Source organism: Leucoraja erinacea, chromosome 28, assembly GCF_028641065.1.
Source record: "Leucoraja erinacea ecotype New England chromosome 28, Leri_hhj_1, whole genome shotgun sequence".
In the NCBI taxonomy this organism is placed as follows: Eukaryota; Metazoa; Chordata; class Chondrichthyes; order Rajiformes; family Rajidae; genus Leucoraja; species Leucoraja erinaceus.
In genome coordinates this window covers 31,880,705-31,907,103 of record NC_073404.1, presented here as the reverse complement: position 1 = coordinate 31,907,103, position 26,399 = coordinate 31,880,705, and the positions used below count along the sequence as shown (strand labels likewise).

General features: G+C 52.2%; 1 protein-coding gene across 1 annotated transcript in view; it reads left to right on the top strand.

Annotated features, from left to right (window-relative positions):
- Window positions 1-314: 314 nt before the first annotated feature.
- Window positions 315-26,399, top strand: part of traf4a (tnf receptor-associated factor 4a) — a 37,587-nt gene continuing 11,502 nt past the window's right edge. Inside the window, exons 1-2 of the mRNA XM_055658190.1 lie at window positions 315-797; window positions 24,942-24,996. Of these exons, the coding sequence (XP_055514165.1) occupies window positions 658-797; window positions 24,942-24,996 (195 nt within the window). The 5' untranslated portion in view covers window positions 315-657. The remainder of the gene's footprint in view (window positions 798-24,941; window positions 24,997-26,399) is intronic.

The window sequence follows — 26,399 nt, the reverse complement described above, 5'->3', positions numbered from 1 at the left end:
TGCAGTGACACTAGACGGACGGGCACTAGGACCCGGTGGTGTAGAGACACTAGACACTAGACGGACGGGCACTAGGACCCAGTGGTGCAGTGACACTAGACACAGACGGGCGGGCACTAGGACCCGGTGGTGCAGTGACACTAGACACTAGACGGACGGGCACTAGGACCCGGTGGTGCAGTGACACTAGACGGACGGGCACTAGGACCCAGTGGTGCAGTGACACTAGACACTAGACGGACGGGCACTAGGACCCAGTGGTGCAGTGACACTAGACACTAGACGCTACACTACACGGACACTACACAGACGGGCACTAGGACCCGGGGCCGCAGCGCCGCCGAATCTCCGCCCGGAGAACCAGCCTCGACCATCACCAGCGGCGCCGGCGTCAGAGGCGGAGACACAGAGACTGAGACCGGGACCGGACCGGTCAGCGGCCGCGGGGAGAGTCCGGACAACAGGAGACGGGGAGAGAGAGAGAGATTCGGACCGTGTCCGGAGGGAGAGGCCGATCAGCACGGACACTCCCCGAAGGGCAGCGGCGTTAACGTCCCCGGACCCTGGACCCTCTCTCTGCCCCCTTGACCCTCTCCTCCGGCCCCTCTCTGTGTCCCGGCCTCTCCGGCCCCTCTCTGTGTCCCGGCCTCTCCGGCCATGCCCGGCTACGACTACAAGTTCCTGGAGAAGCCGAAGCGCCGCTTCCAGTGTCCGCTCTGTAACAAACCGATGCGGGAACCCGTGCAAGTGTCGACCTGCGGCCACCGCTTCTGTGATACCTGCCTGCAGGAGTTCCTTGTGTGTGTGTGTGTGTATACATGTGTGTGTGTATACATGTGTGTGTGTATGTACATGTGTGTGTGTGTGTATACATGTGTGTGTGTGTGTGTGTGTGTATACATGTGTGTGTGTGTATATACATGTGTGTGTGTGTACATGTGTGTGTATACATTAAATGCGGTACATGCACCCACACACCGCCCCCCCCCCCCCCCCCCTCCCCCACATAATGTGTGTGTTTGTATCTGCGCTGCAATTGCAACTGTACACGGGTGGACCCGGGGGGGTGGGGGGCACATTTACCGGGGATTTACCGGGGAGGATGTGTAACCCGCCTGTGTTTCCACTGCGGGATTCTCCGGCCAGGTTTCCTGTAACTCGCTGCGGTTGTTGTTCGTGGAGCTCGGGGTCGGGGTTGGGGTCGGGGTCCGGGAGCGGTCACTCTGCGGGTCAGAGCTACCTGTTGCCCCGGGACCGGCGGCCGGGTCAGGTCGTGAGGAGGGAGTGAGGGTCGAGGTCAGACCGTGTCCGGAGCCGCTGCCCATCGCCCCGGGTCTGATTGCGGTCAAGGGCCGGGTCCCGGTCCCATAGAAACATAGAAAATAGGTGCAGGAGTAGAGGCCATTCGGCCCTTCGAGCCTGCACCGCCATTCAATATGATCATGGCTGATCATCCAACTCGGTATCCTGTACCTGCCTTCTCTCCATACCCCTCTGATCCCTTTAGCCACAAGGGCCACATCTAACTCCCTCTTAAATATAGCCAATGGACTGTGTGGCCTCAACTACCTTCTGCGGCAGAGAGTTCCAGAGATTCACCACTCTCTGTGGATTAAAATCGCTCACATGGGCCCGTGGTCGTTGCACCTGGACAGAGAGACTCACATCGGGCACGGTTTGTGTGGGTGTGTGTGTCGGTGTGAGTGTGTGACCCAGTGTGTGTGTGTGTGTCGGTGTGTGTGTGTCCCCCAGTGTGTGTGTGTGTGACCCAGTGTGTGTGTGTGTGTCCCCCAGTGTGTGTGTGTGTGTGACCCAGTGTGTGTGTGTCGGTGTGTGTGTGTGTCCCAGTGTGTGTGTGTCCCAGTGTGTGTGTGTGTGTCCCAATGTCCCAGTGTGTGTGTGTGTGTGTGTGTGTGTGTGTGTCCCAGTGTGTGTGTGTGTGTCCCAATGTCCCAGTGTGTGTGTGTGTGTGTGTCCCTGTGTGTGTGTGTCCCAGTGTGTGTGTGTGTGTGTCAGTGTGTGTGTGTGTGTGTGTGTGTCCCAGTGTGTGTGTGTGTGTGTGTGTCCCAGTGTGTGTGTGTGTGTGACCAGTGTGTGTGTGTGTGTGTCCCAGTGTGTGTGTGTGTGTGTCCCAGTGTGTGTGTGTGTGTGTGTGTGTCAGTGTGTGTGTGTGTGTGTGTCCCAGTGTGTGTGTGTGTGTCCCAGTGTGTGTCCCAGTGTGTGTGTGTGTGTGTCCCAGTGTGTGTGTGTGTGTGTCAGTGTGTGTGTGTCCCAGTGTGTGTGTGTGTGTGTGTGTCCCAGTGTGTGTGTGTGTGTCCCCCAGTGTGTGTGTGTCCCAGTGTGTGTGGGTGCCTTGAGTGAGTGCGGGTACATTTGTCTCCCCTCTCTATTCTTCCCCGCCTCCCCTAATCTCCCCCCTCTCGTCCGTGGGGAAGTGTGTGTAAGTGTGTGCGTGCAAGTGTGTGCGTGTGTAAGTGTGTGTGTGATCTGTACCCCTCCCCTTCCCCCCCCCCCCCCCCGCTGCTGTAATGTGTTTATGAATGAATGAGCCGACTGTATCTGTTCTGCCTGTTTACTGGGTGCGTTTCCCCAGACGATGATATTTGCTGGTGGTCGGGCAGCGGATGAGCTCGAATGCCAGTTTCCATTGAGTTTATTGTCACGTGTACTGAGGTACAGTGAAAAACTTATGTTGCGAGCTATCCAGTCAGTCTAAAGACAATACATGATTACAATCGAGCCGTCCACAGTATACAGATACATGATGAGGGAATTACGTTTGATGCAAGGTAAAGCCCGCAACGTCCGATCGAGGATAGTCTGAGGGTCACCCTGTTGCCCAGTGCAGTGGGGGCGGGTGGGTCGTGGGGGTCGTGGGTCAGAGGGTGATGGGTCGTGGGGGGGGTGGGTCGTGGGGGTGTGGGGCGGGGGAGGGGGTGGGTCGTGGGGGGCGGGTGGGTCAGAGGGTGATGGGTCTCCCTGTTGTCCTCGACAATCAGCCTCTCTTCCTCAGGATAAATGTTTTCTTGCACGAGTACCTTGCACCAGGACCTATCACTGGGACCTGTGCAGGCACCTGCCCCGTGGGATGGGAACCAATGAGTCTAGACAAAGCGAGTTGTTGCTGCCGTTAGTCTGGGGGCGATCGATGTCTGTCAGTGGTCCATGGAAAACCACGGCAATCCCCGCTCCAACATCAGCCAATATTGGCCCTGAACAGAGACTACCCTGGATTCAGCGCTCCCCCCTGCAAACCGTCCCCCCCCCCTCCCCCCCGCCAACTCCCCCTCCCCCCCCCCCCACCGCCAAATCTCCCCCCCCCCCCCCCCACTCTCCCCCCCCCCCCTCCCCCCCCCCCCCCCCCCCCCCCCCCCCCCCCCCCCCCCCTCCCCCCCTCCCCGACGAGGCCAAATCTAATTTGAACTCAATCGCACTCCGATCTGACAATTTGCATGTTCCGTGGGTGCTCGGATTACAAAGGTGGTTCACACGAGGTGACATCTAGAGATGAATTCTATTGGACGTTTACAGCGGTGGCTTCATGTAACGCTGCCCGTCTGTGACATCACAGCGCTACCGCCCTTGGACATTTGGTGCTGCGTCTGACATGGAAATGTCAAACCTCACCTCCTCTGTGATCTGAAGATAGACACAGAGTTCTGGAGTAACTCAGCGAATCTAGACAACATGGATATGTGACGTTTCAGGTCAAGACCTTTCTTCAGACTGAGAGTCGGGGAAAGGGAAACGAGAGATATAGACGGTGATGGAGAGAGAAATAGAACAAATAAATGAAAGATGCAAAATGTAACAATGATAAAGGAAGCGGGCGGTGGTCTAGGTGAGAACGAGTTACTGACAACGAGACTCAACAAGACGACTTGACTTTGAAACGATTACAACTTGGTCAGATTGAGGACAAATGCAAATTGGAGGAACAGTATCTCTTATTTCGCTTGGGCAGCTTACAGCCCAGCGGAATGAATATTAATTTCTCTAACTTCAAGTAACCCTTGAACTCCCCCTTTCTCCCTCCCCCACCCCAGTTGCACCAGCTTCAGTCGTCTTGTTCAGTCTCGTTGTCTGTAACTTGTTCTCACCTAGACCACCAGCCAGTAACCGCCCGCTTCCTTCATCATCGTTATGTAAATGTTCATTCATTTGTTCTTTATCTCTCGATATCACCGTCTTGTTTCCCTTTCCCCCCGACTCAGTCTGAAGAAGGGTCTCCACCTGAAACGTCACCCATTCCCTCTCTCCACAGATGCTGCCTGTCCTGCTGAGTTACTCCAGCATTTTGTCTGTCTTCAGTTTAAACCAACATCTGCAGTTCCTCCTCACACAGCCTGTAAAATATTCAGGAATGTGCTGTGTACATAATTCCTGCAGCTCTGACCACGGAATCAAACCTCTCTATGTTCTTGTTCTAGTGAAGTAAAAATAGCCACACATGTTCTGTTGAAGTTACTGCCCACCTTCCCTCACCACCCCCCCCTCACCACCCCCCTCCCCTCACCACCCACCTCACCACCCCTCCCACCCCAGCCCCCTGCAGTTTGCTGGGACAATGACCTGAAGCCCATCCAGCTGCTAACATCTGGTGCTGGCACATCTGGCAGGTCCCAGAGCAGACGGACAGCTGGATGGGTAACCAGGCAGGAAGTTTATTGAGCATTGCAGTCACACCATGTGGACAGGCCCTTCGGCCCACCAAGTCCATGCCAACCTGTACACTAGCACCTTCTGACACTACCAATAATTTACTGAAGCCAAAGCTGCTGCCTCCCAGCGCCAGAGTCCCATCCTGACTACGGGCGCTGTCTGTACGGAGTTTGTATGTTCACCCCGTGACCGCATGGGTTTGCTACGGGAGCTCCGGTTTCCTCCCACACTCCAAAGACGTGCAGGTTTGTTGGTTAATTGGTTTCTGTAAATTTGTAAATTGTCCCTAGTGAGTGTAGTGTAGTGTTAGTGTGCGGGGATCGCTGGTCGGCACGGACTCGGTGGGCCGAAGGGCCTGTTTCCGCGCTATATCTCTAAACTACACTAAACTGATAAAGGGCATGTGATTGGGATCAGTCTGTAGAAGGGTCTCGACCCGAAACGTCACCCATTCCCTCTCTCCACAGATGCTGCCTGTCCCGCTGAGTTACTCCAGCATTTTGGGCCGGGCAAGGAGAGGAGCGTCTGGCTGTTGTTGACGTGCGGTTCTTGTTCCATTGACTTTCAAGGTGACCTGTTCCCCGGACCAGGGCATCTGGGGAGCAGCCAGGTGTTGCAGCAATGTGCTCACCTGTCACCTCACCTGTCACCTCACCTGTTACCTGTTATTCTTGTGGATCCTTAAAGCAATCTCAATTCTCAACGGGCATTCACGGCAATTATGTCAGCGGCCAGAAATACCTGAGAATACGAGTCAGATCACCCTGGGCACCAATAGAACCGCTCACAGCTGAACCATGTGGTTAAGGACATAACTTTTAAACCATTACTCGAAACACAAATACAATGATATTTGAGATTAGTTGAAGGTTCTGTTACACAAGTATTTCAAAACAATAGATGTCTATTGTGACATAAGTTGTAGATGAGAGTGGCTGATGCAGGGAATGTTGATTGTTGGAGTCAGGGGAGGTTGTTAGACCAGAATAGTAGCTTGAAACAATGTACCTCACTTCCTGCTCATCATTGCAGTGAAACTGTCTGCAAATTCCTAACGTGCCCACCTGCCCACCTGCACACTGCCCACCTGCACACTGCCCACCTGCCCACCTGCCCACTGCCCACCTGCCCACCTGCCACACTGCCCACCTGCACACTGCCCACCTGCGCACTGCCCACCTGCGCACTGCCCACCTGCACACTGCCCACCTGCACACTGCCCACCTGCACACCTGCGCACCTGCCCACCTGCCCACCTGCCCACCTGCCCACCTGCCCACTGCACACCTGCACACCTGCACACCTGCACACCTGCCCACTGCCCCACCTGCGCACTGCCCACCTGCGCACTGCCCACCTGCACACTGCCTGCACACTGCCCACTGCCCACCTGCGCACTGCCCACCTGCACACTGCCCACCTGCCCACTGCCCACTGCCCACCTGCCCACCTGCCCACTGCCCACCTGCGCACTGCCCACCTGCGCACTGCCCACCTGCACACTGCACACCTGCCCACCTGCCCACCTGCCCACCTGCCCACCTGCCCCCCCTGCCCACCTGCCCACCTGCCCACCTGCACACTGCCCACCTGCCCCACTGCCCACCTGCCCACCTGCACACTGCCCACCTGCGCACTGCCCACCTGCACACTGCCCACCTGCCCACTGCCCACCTGCGCACTGCCCACCTGCCCACTGCCCACTGCCCACCTGCCCACCTGCGCACTGCCCACCTGCGCACTGCCCACCTGCACACTGCACACTGCCCACCTGCCCCCTGCCCACCTGCCCCCTGCCCACCTGCCCACCTGCACACTGCCCACCTGCCACCTGCCCACACTGCCCACCTGCCCACTGCCCACCTGCCCACTGCCCACCTGCCCACACCTGCACACTGCCCACTGCCCACTGCCCACTGCCCACCTGCGCACTGCCACCCCACCTGCACACTGCCCACCTGCACACTGCCCACCTGCACACTGCCCACCTGCACACCTGCCCACTGCCCACCTGCACACTGCCCACCTGCGCCACTGCCCACCTGCCCACTGCCCACCTGCCCACCTGCCCACCTGCCCACCTGCCCACTGCCCACACTGCCCACCTGCACACTGCCCACCTGCCCACCTGCCCACTGCCCACCTGCCCCTGCCCACCTGCCCACTGCCCACCTGCACACTGCCCACCTGCACACTGCCCACCTGCACCCTGCCCACTGCCCACCTGCCCACTGCCCCCTGCCCACCTGCCCACCTGCCCACCTGCCCACCTGCCCACCTGCCCCACCTGCACACTGCCCACCTGCCCCCACCTGCGCACTGCCCACCTGCCACACTGCCCACCTGCCCACCTGCCCACCTGCCCCCCCACTGCCCACCTGCCCCTGCCCACCTGCCCACCTGCACACTGCCCACTGCCCACCTGCACACTGCCCACCTGCTGCCTGAACATTGTGTTGGAAACACTTCTATTGTGATTGAAAGGCATTTTTTGAGACTTCAGAGAGACAGCATGAAACAGGCCCTTCGGCCCACCGAGTCCGTGCCGGCCAGCGATCACCTGCATTATCCTGCACATGTCAGTGACAGTTTACAATTTTAATTCAAAGCCAATTAACCTGTAAACCTGGACGTCTCTAGAATGTGGGAGGAACTCACGCGGTCACAGGGAGAATGTTCTGGAAGGTGCTCGAGGGGATTGATTGGTTTCCCAGCCCCACCTTGCATGTCTACAGCACCCTGACCCATGCCTGTGTCGGTCCAGTTTCCTCCCACATACCAATGGCGTGCAGTTTGTGTGTGAATCAGCCCCTCTGTAAACTGTCCCTAGTGTCGGGAGTGGGTGAGAAGGGCGGATATCATAGACCTAGTGTGTGAATGGGTGATCGATGGACAGCAGGAACTCGGTGGGCTGAAGGGCCTGTTCTCGTGCTGGATCTCTAATACAATATACCAGGACTGTGCACCCCCCCCCCCCCCCCCCCTTGTGAGGAGAAGACCTTGCCCTCTCTGGGGAGTGGGGCCATGGTTGGAATCCCTGACCCTGGGGTCAGCGGGGACTCAGGGTGTCCGGCCCTTCCACTGACCCTCTGCCATGTGACCAACCGTCTCTCAACCCTTCACTTTAAACCCATGTCCTCTGGTCCTCGATTCCCCTACTTTGGGCAAGAGACTCTGTGCATCTGCCCAATCAATTCCTCTCAGGATTTTGTACAAAATCTCATGATTATGTGGTCGGTGTGGACTAGTCGGGCCGATGGGCCTGTTGCCACGCTGTGTGACTATAACGCCAGTCCCTCTTATCCAAAAGCCCTTGATCAGAAGTGTGTAAGGAGGAACTGCAGATGCTGGTTTACACTGAAGAAAGACACAACATGCTGGAGTGACTCATGAGTAACTCCAGCACTCTGTGAAACGTCACCTATCCATGTTCTCCACAGATGCTGCCTGACCCGCTGAGTTACTCCAGCACTCTGTGAAACGTCACCTATCCATGTTCTCCACAGATGCTGCCTGACCCGCTGAGTTACTCCAGCACTCTGTGAAACGTCACCTATCCATGTTCTCCACAGATGCTGCCTGACCTGCTGAGTTACTCCAGCACTCTGTGAAACGTCACCTATCCATGCTCTCCACAGATGCTGCCTGACCCGCTGAGTTACTCCAGCACTCTGTGAAACGTCACCTATCCATGTTCTCCACAGATGCTGCCTGACCCGCTGAGTTACTCCAGCACTCTGTGAAACGTCACCTATCCATGCTCTCCACAGATGCTGCCTGACCCGCTGAGTTACTCCAGCACTCTGTGAAACATCACCTATCCATGTTCTCCACAGATGCTGCCTGACCTGCTGAGTTATGGTGCAGCAGCATCTATGGAGCTAAGGAAATAGGCAACTTTTCGGGCCAAAATCCTTCTGGAAATAGGCAACGTTTCGGGCCGAAACCCTTATGGGTTTCGGCCCGAAACGTTGCCTATTTCCTTAGCTCCATAGATGCTGCCTGACCCGCTGAGTTACTCCAGCACTCTGTGAAACGTCACCTATCCATGTTCTCCACAGATGCTGCCTGACCTGCTGAGTTATGGTGCAGCAGCATCTATGGAGCTAAGGAAATAGGCAACTTTTCGGGCCAAAATCCTTCTGGAAATAGGCAACGTTTCGGGCCGAAACCCTTATGGGTTTCGGCCCAAAACGTTGCCTATTTCCTTAGCTCCACAGATACTGCCTGACCCGCTGAGTTACTCCAGCTTTTTGTTCCTTCATCTGCCTTGGGTCCAATTTCTGGATGTTGTACAGATCGGGCAGTGTGGACAGATGTGCGGGCAGATGTGCGGACAGATGTGCGGGCAGATGTGTGAGCTGTTGATGTGAGGTTGGTTGAGTGGAGGGAAGTGTGAATGGATTATCTGAAGCAAAGCCGTCAGAGGTGAAGGGTGTACGTGTGGAGAGTGTGGAGGTGGACATAGGGAAGGCAGGAGAGGATCACGGTGATTGACCCACCTGTCAACGGGCACCTGAAGCCTCTCCTCACGTCAGGACAAGAAATCACAAGCAGGGTTTGCATTTCAAGTCTACTTTATCTTTGTCCAGAGGTGGAACTAAACCAATGGTTTTCTTAACATAATGTTTAACTTTGGTAGAGTTATAGGAAGATGCATCAGGGTACACAGGCCCTTCAACCCCTCAAATCCATGCTAGCCATTAAGCACTCATTTATCATAAGGTCAGAAGTGATAGGAACAGAATGAGGCCATTCGGCCCATCAAGTCTACTCCACCATTCAATCATGGCTGATCTATCTCTCTCTCCTAACCCCATTCTCCTGCCTTCTCCCCATGACCTCTGACACCCGTACTAATCAAGAATCTATCTCTGCCATAAAAAGATCCATTGACTTGGCCTCCACAGCCGTCTGTGACGATGAGTTCCACAAATTCACCACCCTCTGACTAAAGAAATGCCTCCCCATCTCCTTCCAATAGGAACGTCCTTTAATTCTGGGGCTGAGCCACATTCTCCCACTAGTGGAAACACCCTCTCCACCCACTCTATCCAGCCCTTTCACTATTCGTGATTCAATGTGATTATTTTTCAGTCTGTGACACACCATTAAAGGTTGAATCCTCCCTCCACCACATGTGATGATGTTGACGTTAGCTGGGCAGTAACCTCAATGGGTGGATGTCTCAGTATCTTTGCCCAAACTTGTTGCATTCATTAAAAAGCTTCAATGTCAAGAGAAAGGCCCAGCCCTGTTGTGATCAGGACTGTACCAATCTACACATACCTGTACACAGTGCCCACCTGACTGGCTTGCAGAGACCCTAAACCTCACCTATCCATGTTCTCCACAGATGCTGCCTGACCCGCTGAGTTACTCCAGCACTCTGTGTCGGTTTGTGTGGTGTCTGCAGTATTTTAGACTTGCTCACTGTGTTGGTCTGATGAATCATGACTAATTGCGATGATCTTTGGCAGTGTTTGGCAATTTGTGGCTTCTTATTTAATAGCTGAAGTGTGGTCCTGACTCCTGTAAATTGTTACTGGCAGCAACAAGAGACACATCGATCAACTAGTGTGCCAACCCTGTACACGATGAATTGTAAAACTGAGGAGCATCTCTCCAGAGTGACTGAGTAATCTATCATTATCCAGATGTCACAGAGTGATACATCGTGGGAACAGGCCCTTCAGCCCAACCTGCCCACACCGACCAACATGTCCCATCTACACGTTCCACCTGCCTGCGTTAGGCCCATATCCCACCAAATCTGTCCTATCCATGTATCAGTCTAACTGTTTCTTAAATGTTGGGATAGTCCCGGCCTCAACTACCTCCTCTGGCAGCTTGTTCCATACACCCACCACCCTCAAATCTATCAAATCTTCCCCCCCCTCACCATAAACCCACATCCTCTGGTCCTCGATTCCCCTACTTTGGGCAAGAGACTCTGTGCATCTACCTGATGATTTTATACACCTCTGTAAGATCTCCCCTCACCCTCCTGCGCTCCATGGAGTGAAGCCCTTGCCTATGTTTGTTGGCTGCATTGAGGACTCCAGGACTGAGTTTGTTGGGTGATGTTCACTGTACTGTGGGTTGGCTGGAAGACAGACGTCTGCTTGTGACCTGCCCATGTTGAGGGGGCATTTGATACAGTAACAGGCCGGACAGACTCACAACACCAGGTCACAGGTTCAATCCTGACCATGGATGCTGCCGGTGTGGAGTCTGCCAGTGCAGGGTCTCCTCCCACATCCCTCCAGACATCTGGTGCAGCGGGTAGAGCTGCTGTCTCACAGCGCCAGAGACCCAGGTTCAATCCTGACTACGGGTGCTGTCTGTACGGAGTTTGCACGTTCTCCCCATGACCTGCATGGGTTTTCTCCGGGTGCTCTGGTTTCCTCCTACACTCCAGTTGTGCAGGTTTGTATGTTAATTGGCTTGGTGTGTGTGTGTGTGTGTGTGACGGGTGATCGCTGGTCAGCACGGATTTGGTTATGATGGGCTGAAGGGCCTGTTTCCAGGCTGAGGTTCAGTCTCTGTTCCATGAGAGTAACAGGCATGATTAATAACAAGGTGAGATAGCACAGGGGCCAGGTTGTGACGAAGGGCCTCTGGACTGAATGGGCTTCCCCCTCCCCTGGTGCTATCACAACAGCAACATCACTGACTTTGTTATCCAGGGATGAATGATCGGGAGATTTCACTTCTGCAGCTGGAGAATATAAATTAAATTGTAAAGTATAATCCACAATCATTTTTTTGTTTTTGTTTTTTTTTTTGTTTATTTTATTAGAAGTTAATACAGTACAAAACAGTCCAGTGGAACCTAATTGTAGGTGGCAACTATGTAATACCGTAATCCATTCTATGTACAACCTCTAGTTTTATGTTATGAGAAGGAAGTAAGCAAGACAAGAAAAAGAAAACAATAGAAAGGGGAAAAAGAGGAAAAAATAGATGGTAGAGAATAGAAAAACGTGAAGTGTGTATATAAAAAATAAAAAGTAGAAATAGAAGAGAAGGCCCCTTAAAAGAGAATTTTTCAAATCTGTATTCGGAGATGTAGATCTATCCGCGTCATGAACTGAAATCAGCAATCCTTACGGTACCGCTGCATCACATGATTCCAAAAAGTCGATGAAAGGAGACCAACTCCTTAAGAATTGGTCATATTTATCTATTAGTCAGAGTCTCATTTCTTCAAGGCGTGCTATGTCCATCATATTCCTAATCCACATTTTAACAGTTGGTGTGGTTGTATTTTTCCAAAATTTAAGCATCAATTTCTTTCCAATTATTAACCCATAATTAAAAAAAAACATTTTGTTCTTTTATTAAATTGGTATCTTCTCCTATTATTCCAAATATAATCCATCCCGTTTTGGGTTCTATTCTTGACTTGAAAAGGTTTGTAAATATATCGCTCCAAAATGTAATCAACTTTGTACATCCTACAAATGAATGTGTTATATTAATCCGCAATAATAAATGACCATGAAGCGACTGGTTTCTGGTAAAAAGCAAAAGGCAAAAGGTCGACCACCTAGTTCATTCCCTCCAGTCGTTTATCCACATTGACCTCTGCCCCCCCCCCCCCCCCCCCCCCCCACCCCCCCCCCCCCCCCCCCCCCCCCCCCCCCCCCCCCTGGCTGCAGATACTGTTTAGTTTAGAGATACAGCGTGGAAACAGGCCCTTCAGCCCATCGATACCGTGCTGGCCAGCGATCCCTGTACACTAACTACCTGCTGGTCCACTCTGGTTTCATGCTCTGTTGTCTCGCTGTGAACCTTCACATTTACATTGGAGCCGCTGCTTTTGCATAACCGTGGGGATTGATCCAGCTCCAACTTACTCCTTTCACTGGACCATCTGCAAATGCAAATACAATACAATACCGTTTATTTGTCATTTGAACCTCACATGAAGTTCAAACAAAATTTGGTTTCTGCAGTCATACAAGAAAAGAACCAAGACACACACCAACATAATTTACACAAACGTCCACCACAGTGAATCTCCTCCTCACTGCGATGCAAGGCCCTGCTCCGGGTCCCGTGTTGGACCCCCCCGGCGGGCGCTAGCAAGTCCGCGGCCATTTAAAGCCATGCCGGGCGATGCAAGGCCCCACTCCAGGTCACTCTCGACCCCGCAATTCGAGCGGGAGAAGTCGCCGTTGCCGGTGCCCCGCAAAGCGGTCTCCCACCGGGGACCCGCGAGCTCCCGGAGTCGGGTCGCAGCAGCGCGCCACCGCAGCTCTCCATGCTCCGAAGCCGGCCAGCTCCACGATGGTAGGTCCGCAGTTCTGCCGGCTCCGCGACTTGAGCTGTTGTTCCGGTTGGAGGCCGCTCCACGGTGCTAGGCCCCAACGACAACGGAGACCCGACAGGGAAAAGGTCGGATCCCCGTGCAGGGAAGAGATTTAAAAGTTTCCCCCACCCACCCCCCACACATACACAGTCAAAAACCCACCACAAACAATACCCTCAACGGGACAATAAAATAAACAAAGACAGACAGACTGCAGAGGCCGCTGCCACGTCAGTCTCACCGCCAGCCCACTATATCTCATTCTCCACATTATTCCTTTTACAGAACAAACTGTAAGAGACAAACACTTTTCCCATCAGAATATCGTGCCCACTGCCAGCGTGGAGAATCGTTACATCATCAGTCATAGGAGCAGAATTAGGCCATTCAGCCCATCAAGACTACTCCATCATTCAATCATGGCTGATCTACCTCCTAACCCCATACTGCTGACTTATTCCCGTAACCCCTGACACCTGTTCTAGTCTACCTCCCTTCCCTTGACCCCATCTACACCTCACACTGCCTCGACAAGGCCAGCAGCATCATCAAGGACCAGTCTCACCCCGGTCACTCCCTCTTCTCCCCTCTCCCATCGGGCAAGAGGTACAGAAGTGTGAAAACGCACACCTACAGATTCAGGGACAGTTTCTTCCCGGCTGTTATCAGGCAACTGAACCATCCAACCACAACCAGAGAGCAGTCCTGAACTACTATCTACCTCATTGGTGACCCTCGGACTATCCTTGATTGGACTTTACTGGCTTTACCTTGCACTAAACGTTATTCCCTTTATCCTGTATCTGTACACTGTGATCGCTGGATTGCAATCATGTCTTTCCACTGACTGGTTAGAACACAACAAAAGCTTTTTGCTGTACCTCGGTACACGTGACAATGAGCCAGGTGACATTGTGTCTGCCCTTCTCTCTGTCCTTTGACAGCTCCATGTGTGAATAACACAATGGTGTGTGTGGCACCAGAGTGCATCTTAACAGAGCCATCAGTCCTCCTTGAACAAGGAGATTAAATTGTGTGTAATATGGGATTAGGCCTTTCTTTCCAACCAAGGTTTATCATTCATTTGATATTCAAGGCCTGGCAGTTCCTCTTGTGTGAAGCAGTGAAGTGGATCCTGATCTAAACGGAGATTGTGTCACTCTGTGGTGATGTTAGTGTCCATCTGGTTTACATAGAGAGGTCCAATCGGGTCGTTAGCCAAAGAGACACTGCACGTGTCCTCATAATATGTAACGAGGCTCAAAGATTCCGTCCTTGCGAGGTTGTGTCCAATATGCTGACGCAAGGAACTGCAGGCGCGGGTTTACAATTAAAAAAAAAGATGCAAAGTGCTGGAGTAACTCAGCGGGTCAGGAAGCATCTCAGGAGGGAATGGACAGTCTGAAGAAGGGTCTGGCCCAAAAAGTCACCTATCCATGTTCTCCACAGATGCTGCCTGACCCGCTGAGTTACTCCAGCACTCTGTGAAACGTCACCTATCCATGTTCTCCACAGATGCTGCCTGACCCGCTGAGTTACTCCAGCACTCTGTAAAACGTCACCTATCCACGTTCTCCACAGAAACTGAACTAAATCTTCACTGAACCCTTTCCAGTTTGACAATATCTTTCCTACAACATGGTGCCCAGAACAGAACACAATACTCAAAGTCTGAAGAAGGGTCTCGACCCGAAACGTCATCTATTCCTTCGCTCCATAGATTCTGCCTCACCAGCATTTTTGTCTACCTTTGATTTTTCCAGCATCTGCAGTTCTTTCTTAAACAATATCTAAAGTGGTCTGCGGTTAACGATGGAGAGACAGACGTGTTTAGCTGAGAGCAGAGTTGGGTGTTGAAGGTGGAGTTTGGTGAACAGTTGGCATTGAGTGAAGCCCATTGTTACAGAGACCAGCACTTGGACAAAGGGCCTGACATTACCCACCCAGGTCATGTTACTTGGCACAGAGCTAGAGCTGCGCACTCACTCAATAAAAACCGAAGATGGACACAGAATGCTGGAGTAACTCAGCGGGTCAGGCAGCATCTGTGGAGAACATGGATAGGTGACGTTTCACAGAGTGCTGGAGTAACTCAGCGGGTCAGGCAGCATCTGTGGAGAACATGGATAGGTGACGTTTCACAGAGTGCTGGAGTAACTCAGCGGGTCAAGCAGCATCTATGGGCTAACATGGATAGGGGACGTTTCACAAAGTGCTGCAGTAACTCAGTGGGTCAGGCAGCATCTGTGTGGAGAACATGGATAGGTGACGTTTCACAGAGTGCTGGAGTAACTCAGCGGGTCAGGCAGCATCTGTGGAGAACATGGATAGGTGACGTTTATGTTAAGTTCATTGAGCGTCAGGTTTAACAGCGATTATTTTTATTTGAACTCCAGGAGATTATTCTGTGCATTTTAAATTTGCACGTGTGTTTTGGAAATCACTCTTGCATCACTCTCACGCTTCAGGAGATGAAACTTTCGCTGAAACAAATATTTGTGCCGGGGCTGGAGAGGGGCAATATTTTGAGTAAATATTTCTAGCAGGTGTTGTCTTCCCCACCCTGTATCACCCAGACAACCAGGGTCTGCTTCAGGCAGGGTGGGTGGGGGAATCTCAGCTACTGGAGATGTGTGGAGGCAGAGAGTCTCCCACACACTCACTTTGTGTAGTGTGGGTGTGTGTGTGTGGGTGTGTGTGTGTGTGTGTGTGTGTGTGTGTGTGTGTGTGTGTGTGTGTGTGTGTGTGTGTGTGTGTGTGTGTGTGTGTGTGTGTGTGTGTGTGTGTGTGTGTGTGTGTGGGTGTGTGTGTGTGTGTGTGTGTGTGTGTGTGTGTGTGTGTGTGTGTGTGTGTGTGTGTGTGAGTGAGTGTGTGAGTGTGTGTGTGTGAGTGTGTGCGTGTGTGCATGAGTGTGCGTGAGTGTGCGTGAGTGTGTGTGTGACTGCGTGAGTGTGTGTGTGACTGCGTGAGTGTGTGTGTGACTGCGTGAGTGTGTGTGTGTGACTGCGTGAGTGTGTGTGAGAGTGTGTGCGTGAGTGTGAGTGTGTGAGAGTGTGTGCGTGAGTGAGTGTGCGTGAGTGAGTGTGTGTGAGTGTGAGTGTGCATGCACATGTAGATGACCTGATGAGTTTAAGGAGCGTTGTGTTTGGGTGGGGCCAGTTCATGGTGGGGCCCACTGCTGTGTGTAGAGATGCAGCAGAGAGACGTGTGGGCTGGTGCACGCCCCCAGACTCCCCCCCCCTCCATCAGGGCTAGGTGTGAGGGGAGGGGGCTGCATCTTCTGGTTTGTGGGGTGTTGACGTGAGTCGGGGTTTAGGGATTTTGTTGCCATCTGCATTGTCACGGTGGTGCAGCGGGTAGAGCTGCTGCCTCACAGCGCTAGAGACCCGGGTTTCATCCTGACCACGGGTGCTGTCTGTACGGAGTTTGCACGTTCTCTCCATGACTGCGTGAGTTTTCTCCAGGTGTGTGTAAGATAGTGTTAGTGTGTGGGGATCGCTGGTCAGCACGGACTCGGTGGGCCGAAGGGCCTGTTTCCACGCTGTATCTCTAAACTAAACACTAAAAACCAAGGCAGCAGGAAGTTGGCAGCGGTCTCTCCAGCTGCCGTTCTTGAGGAATGAAAGGTTCAGCAGTTCCTGCATGAATGCTGAATGAGCCTAGTTGAGGGAAAGGTTTGTAATGGGATCATTGTGAGTTCCATAACTCCCCCCCCTTCTCCCTGCCCGGATAGAAAACAAACGGCTCTTTTCCTGAATGACTAACAGCTTTATCTGTCTCTCTGAGCTCAACTCTGCTGTCCTTCATTAAGTCCCATTGGCTCGGCAAAATTTCAAATCTTTTATTGAGCAGCTAGATGTCCTGATACACAGAGTGTGCAGTGTGTGATTTAGTCAGGAATATTTGTTTCCTCTTGTTAAACAATTGTGCAAAGTGTTTGGATGAAGCGCGCTGGTTTATTTCCTGTAACATGAACCCCCTGCCCTGCTTTTATTCAACGTGAACCAAATCCTTTATTTAATGTTTGCTGCATTGAAGGCTCCTCATACACTGAGAACAGGGCAGAGGTATTACCCCAACACACTGCGCTCCATGCAGCATTCAACAACAAGGGGTCGGCCATTTAGGGCTGAGATGAGGAAAATCTTTTTCACCCAGAGAGTTGTGAATCTGGAATTCTCTGCCAGAGAAGGCAGTGGAGGCCAGTTCTCTGGATGTTTTCAAGAGAGAGTTGGATTTAGTTCTTAGGGCTAAAGGAATCAAGGGATGTGGGGAGAAGGCAGGAACGGGGCACTGATTCTGGATGTTCAGCCATGATCATATTGAATGGTGATGCTGGCTCGATGGGCCGAATGGCCTACTCCTGCACCTATTTTCTGTGTTTCTAAGACGGACACAAAAAGCTGGAGTAACTCAGCGGGTCAGGCAGCATCTGTGGAGAACATGGATAGGTGACGTTTCACAGAGTGCTGGAGTAACTCAGCAGGTCAGGCAGCATCTGTGGAGAACATGGATATACAACATTCAAGCCTTCATACAAAGGCGCACATCTAGCACCAGAGACCGGGGTTTGATGTTTAGTCGGAGGGAACTGCAGATGCTGGTTTACACCAAATCAAAGTGCTGGATTAACTCAGCCTGAGGAAGGGTCTCATCCCGAAACGTCACCCATTCCTTCTCTCCAGAGATGCTGCCTGGCCCGCTGAATTACTCCAGCATTTTGTGTCTGTCTTCAGCTCAATGTTTAATTGATGTGTGTTCTGGCACCTTCTACCAACAGAAAGCCCTGGTGTGTTGCAGGCAGGCAGTGTGGCCTGGGTGGGACAGGCCAGAGCTGTGGGCAGTACACACCTTGCTGACCGAATGGTCCATCCGTGCTGGGACATGGCCAGTGTTGCACTCTGTGACTCTGCCCCCCCTCCCCCCCTCCCCTCCCCCCCCCCTCCCCCCCCCCCCCCCCCCCAGCTCACACAAGCAGCGCTGACCTGCTGTTTTTTCTCACCTCTGCCAGGAACAACATTTGGTACCAACTGCTGCTTGTGAAAGACAGGGGCAGTAAAGCCAGCTGTGAGAGTGTTATCAAACGCTGGTGTCTAACTGTGTTGGAGCCTTCTCAAGATGTGTTAGATTTAGCTCTTGGGGCTAACGGAATCAAGGGATATGGGGAATGGAGCACTGGTTGTGGATGAGCAGACATGATCATATTGAATGGCGGTGCTGGCTAGAAGGGCCGAATGGCCTACTCCTGCACCTGTTGTCTATGTTTCTATATCCTCGCTGTGGTCTCTCTCTGCATCGTTATTCCTCTTGTAGTTGACGGCTGACTTGGTCAGTCTTGCCGACCCAAACACCACCTACAGCACGGTGGTGCAGCGGGTAGAGCTGCTGCATCACAGCGCCAGAGACCCGGGTTCGATCCCGACTACGGGTGCTGTCTGTACGGAGTTTGCACGTTCTCCCTGTGACCTGCGTGGGCTTTCTCCGAGATCTCCGGTTTCCTCCCACACTCCAAAGACGTGCAGGTTTGGAGATTAATTGGCTTTGTTAAAATAATACATTGTCCCTAGTGTGTGTAGGATAGTGTTAGTGTGCGGCGATCGTTGGATGGCGGGGAATCGATGGGCCGAAGGGCCTGTTTCTGCGCTGTATCTCTAAACCAAACTAAAGGAAGTGACTCTGAAGTCCCATCTACCTGCTGACACATGGACCCATCTACCTGCTGACACATGGTCCCATCTACTTGCTGAACAAAGCCTGTGTGAAGGTGACCACAGGGGGACTGATCATTGGGCCACGAGGATCGGGCCTGTTGTTAGTAGTGAGACCATCTCTACTGGAGACCATGTCAACCCCTCTATGATCCCATATGTTCTCAGCCCAGAATCTCCAAAGATGTGTTGCCTTGCTTGTTTATCACAAAGCCGTTACATTCACCGGCTGAATTGTGTACAGTGTTTGCAACTGAATGAGATGGGGCATCAGGTCATAAAGAATAGGAGCAGAATTAGGCCATTCGGCCCATCAAGTCTACACCATTCAATCACGTCTGATCTATCTCTCCCTCCTAACCCCATTCTCCTGCCTTCTCCCCATAGCCTCTGACACCCGTATTAATCAAAAATCCTGTACTAATCATTGTGGTGGGCATGGATGGGATGGGCCGAATGGCCTGTTTGTCTACTGTGTGACTGTGGCCCGGATCACTGCTCACTTCAGTGTGGAGTCGATCTATTCAGGTCCATCCTGAGCAGAGCCGGGCCAAGCCAGCCCAGCTGATCAGCGTTACCTTAAATAGTGGCTCTGGGGACTGAGGCAGCATCGGGTGGTGAAAGGTCCCGATAGAGTGGATGTGGAGAGGATGTTTCCACTAGTGGGAGAGTCTAGGACCAGAGGGCACAGCCTCACAATTAAAGGATGTTCCTTTAGGAAGAATCTCTTTAGACAGAGGGAGGTGAATCTGTAGAATTCAGTTTAGAGATACAGCGCAGAAACAGGCCCTTTGGCCCATCGAGTCCGTGCCGACCAGCGATCCCCGCACATTAACACTATCCTACCCACACTAGGGACAATTTTACATTTACACCAAGCCAATTAACCTGCAAACCTGCACGTCTTTGGTGTGTGGGAGGAAACTGAAGATCCTGGAGAAAACCCACGCAGGTCACGGGGAGAACGTGCAAACTCCGTACAAACAGCACCCGTAGTCAGGATTGAACCCGGGTCTCTGGTGCTGTGAGGCAGCAGCTCTACCCGCTGCACCACCGTGCCATTTGCTCCCGTGTTTTCAGTTTTTCTGGTTCCTTTCCACTCCCCACCTCGTCACCCGTCCCCGCCTCTCATTCCTGGCGTTGCTAATGTCAGCAACTCTGTCACCATTTCCTGTTCCGCAGGGATTACATTTCACAGCCCTGATTACCTGCTGTGTTGCTGACTCACATCTCCCCTACCTGTACCTGTCCCTGTCCCTGTACCCGTACCCATACCTGTACCCCTACCTGTACCTGTACCTGTACCCCTACCTGTACCTGTACCTGTATGTGGTGGCGCTCACCTGTACCTGTACGCTTCCCTTCAGCCTTTAGATTTTAGAGATACATCACAGAAACAGGCCCTTCAGCCCATCTTGCCCACACTGACCAACACTACACTAGTCCCACCTGGCCGAATTTGGCCAATATCCCTGTGATTCCCGGGACCGCAGACCTGATTAAATTGACGTCAAAACAATTAATTTAATTTCAAATTATAAAATAGTTAGTGTTTTTCTGCATTCCACAGCCCCCATTAGTGTGAAATGATTTGTGGTTTTGGGTCGGGTTGTGTCGGGGGATGTATGCTAAATATTGTTATATTTGTGGTCATGAATGTTTCTCTTTGCCCGACCTGTTGTGTGAATGGATTGTACTCGTGCAGCAACATGGAGGAGCCGATACTGGTTTACACTAGAGAACATACAGTGCTGGTAACACTGTCCTACACACACTAGCGACAATTTACACTTACACCGTCAATTAACCTACAAACCTGCTCGTCTGTACAGTGTGGGGAGGAAAGCGGAGATCTCGGACAAAACCCACGCAGGTCACGGGGAGAACGTGCAAACTCCGTACAGACAGCACCCGTGGTCAGGATGGAACTCGGGTCACTGGCGCTGTGAGGCAGCAGCTCTACCCGCTGCACCACCATGCTGGGCCAGGTGAAGGTACCTGTGCAGTGATCTGTTAGACGGGCCAGGCCAGGCCAGGCTTGTCACCGTGTTTGGTTTAAGCTGCTTGTACCAACATCATTGATGAGTCTCTGTGACAAAAGGCAGAAGAGTTAACAAAGACGGCTGTGATTAACGGCAGAATCACCCGCTGCTAAACCTCTGTTTCCTTTCACAAAAGCAGAGCCAATTGACTTCAATGCTGAACCATAAAAATGCTGACATTTGCAAGTCAGTGTCTGGCATTTCTTCAGCCGTTTGGTTTGCCGGCAGCTCCACAATGCCGTGTGATTTATGTATCCGGCTTGTGTCCAAATGTCAGAGCGTGGGGGGGGGGGGGGGGGGGGGGGGCAGTGGCATGGGTCCTGTGCATGTGGCAGTGCATGGTGTCCTGTACATGTGGCCCCACCGCAGTGCGCTCATTGTCTGGGGGGGGGTCCTGCATGTGGCAGTGCATGGTGTCCTGTGCATGTGGCACCCACCGCTCATTGTCTGGGGTGGGGGAGGGGAGCCGCTCATTGCATGGTGTCCTGTACATGTGGGGGGGGGGCTCATTGGGGGGGGGGGGGGGGGGGTGAGATGCATGTGTTAGTGCATGGTGTCCTGTGCATGTGGCACCACCCCGCAGTGAGTGGCAGCTCTCATGGTGTCCTGTGCATGTGGCACATGTGGCACCACCGCAGTGAGGAGCCGCTCATTGTCTGGGGTGGGGGGGGGGGGGGGGGGTGAGATGGGGTGGGGAGCATGCTGTCCTCTGTGGCAGTGCATGGTGTCCTCATTGCACCACCGCAGTGGGGGGTCTGGAGGGGGGGTACACACCAACATCGTTAACCCTTCCAATACCAGTCAGCAGTCCGTCTGCCATTCACACATCCTGTCTATATGTCATAGGAGCAGAATTAGGCCATTCGGCCCATCATGTCTACTCCACCATTCAATCATGGCTGATCTATCTCTCCCTCCTAACCCCATTCTCCTGCCTTCTCCCCATAACCCCCTGACACCCGCACTAATCAAGAATCTATCTATCTCTGCCTTAAATATATCCAAGGACTTGGCCTCCACAGCCGTCTGTGGCAAATAATTCCACAGATTCACCGCCTGCTGACTCCTGATGTTTGGTGTCAGGCAAAGTCAGCAAAGTCCGATCAAGGATAGTCTGAGGATATCAGCCCCAAAAGGCACGTTTGTTCTGTTGGCCTTTCTCATCCAAACACAAACACAATCCCACACACACTCTGGGAACAATTTACATTTACACCAAAGCCAATTAACCTACAAACCTTGGAGTGTGGGAGGAAACCGGAGCACCCGGAGAAATCCCGCGCAGTCACGGGGAGAACGTGCAAACTCCGTACAGACAGCACCTGTGGTCAGGTACGAACTGAGGTCTCTGGCACTGTGAGGCAGCAGCTCCACCCGCTGCACCATCGTACCGCCCACTGGTGGCATCCACACTCAGAGTGATTTACAAATGGATGCCTTGTTGTTTGTTTTGTGTGTGTGATCGGTTGTCAGCAGTAGACTAACCAGAATAGACCAGTCCAGCACAGGAACAGGCCCTTTGGCCCACAATGTCCGTGCCGTACATGATCTCCTCTCCCTCCATTCCCTGCATATCCATGTGCCTGTTCAAAAGCTTCTTGGACACCACTATGATATCTGCCTCCACCCCCACCCCTGGCAGCGAGTTCCAGGCACCCACCTGCCCTCTGTGTAAACAACCTGCCCCACTCATCTCCTTTAAACCTTGCCCCTCTCACCTTAAAGCTGCGCTCTCTAGTATTTGACATTTCCATCCTGGGAAGAATATATCACTGGCTCTCCTAATTTTATACACTTCTATCAGGTATATACGTGTAATTAATCCTCATTATTAGTGGAATTGAAAGGGTTTGAACAGATAATATTGAGAGTGGTGACACAAAGAACTGGAGATGCTGGAATCTTGAGTTAAACAGTGGGTCAGGCAGCATCTGTGGAGGGAATGGACAGACAATGTTTCAGGTCAGGACCTTTCCTCAGTGTTCTAGAGCCTGATGGTTGGTGGGAAGAAGCTGTTCTTGAACCTGGAGGTCACGGTTTTCTGGCTCCTGTACCTTCCTCCCCGTGGCAGCAGTGAGATGGGAGCGTGGCCAGGGTGGTGTGGGTCTCTGATGATGCTGGCTGCCCTTTTGAGGCAGCGACTCCTGTAGATCCCTTCGATGGTGGGGAGGGTCAGGGGAAAGGGAGTCTAGAGATATGGAAGGATAAGATGTGAAAATGACAGATCAAAGCAGACGATGTTCAAGGAAATGTAGAATGTTCAAAAGAAAGTTCACACTGTTCGGTCTGAAGAAGGGTCTCGACCCGAAACGTCACCCATTCCTTCTCTCCAGAAATGCTGCCCGTCCCGCTGAGTTACTCCAGCTTCTTGTGTGTATCTTTGGTGTAAACCAGTATCTGCAGTTCCTTCATACAAATGTAGTTAATGGTCGATTGTTGGCTGAGGGGAAGTTGAGAACGAGGCTTAGAATCAGTAATATTAATCAGGAGAATTGTCGAACTAGGATGGGGTCTGGGATGGGAACTGGCCACCTCCAGGGCAACTATTCTGCTGGCAACATAAACGGTATAGACAAACTTTAATTTCACTTTTATTTCTCTGGGCAGTTTATTTGAGGTATAATCATCAGCAGTTGGAATTGCAGGAGCGATTTGTAGCGTCACGTTTGGCCCAGTCACACATAACAGCTGCTTCCAGACAGTTCACCATCAACATGAAATAAATACGCTGCAAGACATTGTGGCGTAAAAACTAACAGCTCTTTTTATTCGCCATTTGTTCAAATGGAACAAACAACAAAAGAAGGGTCTCGGCCCGAAACTTCACCTACTCCTTTTCTCTGCAGATGCTGCCTTGCCCGATGAGTTTCTCCAACATTTTTTGTCTACTTCCGATTTTTCCAGCATCTGCAGTTCCTTCTTAAACAACAAACTAAGTTGGGATAAGGTTGGACACGTTTCACAGAGTGCTGGAGTAACTCAGCGCGGGTCAGGCAGCATCTGTGGAGAACATGGATAGGTGATGTTTCACAGAGTGCTGGAGTAACTCAGCGGGTCAGGCAGCATCTGTGGAGAACATGGATAGGTGATGTTTCACAGAGTGCTGGAGTAACTCAGCGGGTCAGGCAGCATCTATGGAGCTAAGGAAATAGGCAACGTTTCGCGCCGAAACCCATAAGGGTTTCGGCCCGAAACGTTGCCTATTTCCAGAAGAATTTCGGCCCGAAAAGTTGCCTATTCCTTAGCTCCATAGATGCTGCTGCACCATAACTGAGTGGGTCAGGCAGCATCTGTGGCGAACATGGATAGGTGACGTTTCACAGAGTGCTGGAGTAACTCAGCGGGTCAGGCAGCATCTGGTCCAGGCCAGCACTCTGTGTCTATGTGAGGAGTTGTGCCGGTTTGACGGTGGAGATGATCGGAGGTCAGGGTTGCCCAGCCAGACGTGGTGGTATAAAACGGAGGAGCTTCTAGCCGTGGGTGTGAAGCTCCGGAAGCTTCTGCACCGGAGGAGGGGAATGGTGAAACATCTTTGGAAGATCATGGGATTGGAAACTAAAATAGCAGCAGAAGCTGGTGTATGTAGGATGAGCGGACTATTCCCGTACACTTTGTCATCGTGGATGTACTTGGGGATGGTCGATACGCTACTGTTTGTAAGAAGAGAATCTCACTGCCTTTCAAGAGTCCAGAGTGTTGTATCATCATGTGTCCCAGATAGAACATTGACATTCTTGCAGCAACACAACACAATATGCAAACTGTACAGACTGCAAACTACATCATCAATGAGGGAAACATTGTTCAGTGAGTGTGTGAGAGAAAGTTTAATGGTCAAGGATTCACATACAAGGAACCTGCCTTGGTGCTCCACCCACAAGTAACAACATGACATCCAGTGACAGTGACGTGAGTGTGTGTGAGGAGCTGGCTGCGTGTGAGTGTGAGAGTGAGTGTGAGTGAGTGTGAGTGTGAGTGTGTGTGTGTGTGAGTGTGAGTGTGTGTGTGTGTGAGTGTGTGTGAGTGTGCATGAGCTGGAGCCTGGTGCTATGGGGGGGGGTGGGGGGACAGTGTTGTCCAGTGGGCACTGGGGTGGCAGTGAATGTCAGTTGGCACGAGATGGTCACACTGTGGGGTGAGGGGGTTCCAGAGGGGAGTGTCCAGCCTCTCTGGACAGCATCTTGTGTACTGACCATCACCCTCTCTCTGTTCCAGTGAAGGTGTGTTTAAATGTCCGGAGGATCAGCTGCCACTAGACTACGCCAAGGTAAGTCTTCTCCTGCCCTCAGGCTGCACTTCACACCCACCACCCTCACCCTGTGTGTAGGGGGCTGAAGATGTCCTGGTCGGGTTGCTCCTGGGCCTGGTCAAGCTGGCCATCAGCGAGTCACGGCGCCAGGGGCAAGAGGGCTCAGCCCGAGCCGGGTGCTGCCCCCTTGTCCGGGGTTATGTCCGGGCCAGGGTGGGGTTAGGGAGGGACCTCGCCCTGTCCACGGGCCCCATAGAGGGGGATGTCCAGGACCGCTGGCCACTGCGGGGGGTGGAATGTATCCTTAATCAGGACGAGGAAATAGTGATTGGAAAGTGTAATGTCTTAGATAATGTGGTGGTTTTGTGTTATGGTGGGGGGAGGTGGTGGGGATGGGGGGAAGGGTTGGGGAGGGTGGAGGTCGGTGGGGGAGGGGTTGGGGAGGGGGGGGTGATGTGGGGGAGGGGTGGGGTGGGGGTGGGGGGTGTGGGGGGTGTGGGGGGGTGAATGTGTGGGGGAGGTGGGGGGGAGGGGTGGGGGAGGATGCGGGGGTTGGTGGGGTGGGGAGGGGTGGGTAAGGTGGGTGTCACGTTTTTTTGTTTGTAAATATTATTTTATATTTAAATCTTTTTATTTGAATTTTGAATTTGACAGCAATTTGCAAACATACAATGATAACAGACAGTGACAGTCAGGACATAATTGTACAACTGTATGTAAACGACCCTCAAAACCCTTACCCTAATTATAATATTATTTTTAGATCGTAAATGAATACATATTTTAGATTTCTTTTAAATGGAATAACTTCCCCAAGTTGCTCCAGCACTTTGTGCCTTTTTTAGTAAACCAGCACCTGCAGTTCCTTGTGTGTGTGTGTGAAGGGAACTTGTGTAGGAAGGAAGTGCAGATACTGGTTTAAACTGAAGATGGACACAAAATGCTGGAGTAACTCAGCGGGACAGGCAGCATCTGTGGAGAGAAGGAATGGGTGACGTTTCGGGTCGAGACCCTTCTACAGACGGAGTCGGGGGGAGAGGGAGACGAGAGATATAGATGGTGATATTTGATGGAATAATTAGCTGTCAGCAATTTTCAGATTTGTTTTGTCTGCAATAATAAGACCAGGATAACGGAACTAGTTTGACCTGAAATGAGATGAAGATTTTTTTTATAAATTGCTAATTCTTTTTGTTTAATGTGAAGTGACATGGCTTGTAATTCCAAGGTGTCCTGTCAGCTCCCATTAAACAGCTCAACGCAGATCCATTGCTGCCGTATCCACCAACAATCTCAGCATGTAGGGACCAACTGTAGATGCTGCTTTATACAGAAGATAGTTACAGAGTGCTGGAGTAACTCAGCGGGTCTGTTCAAACAAACCTATCCATGTTCTCCACAGATGCTGTCTGACCCACTGA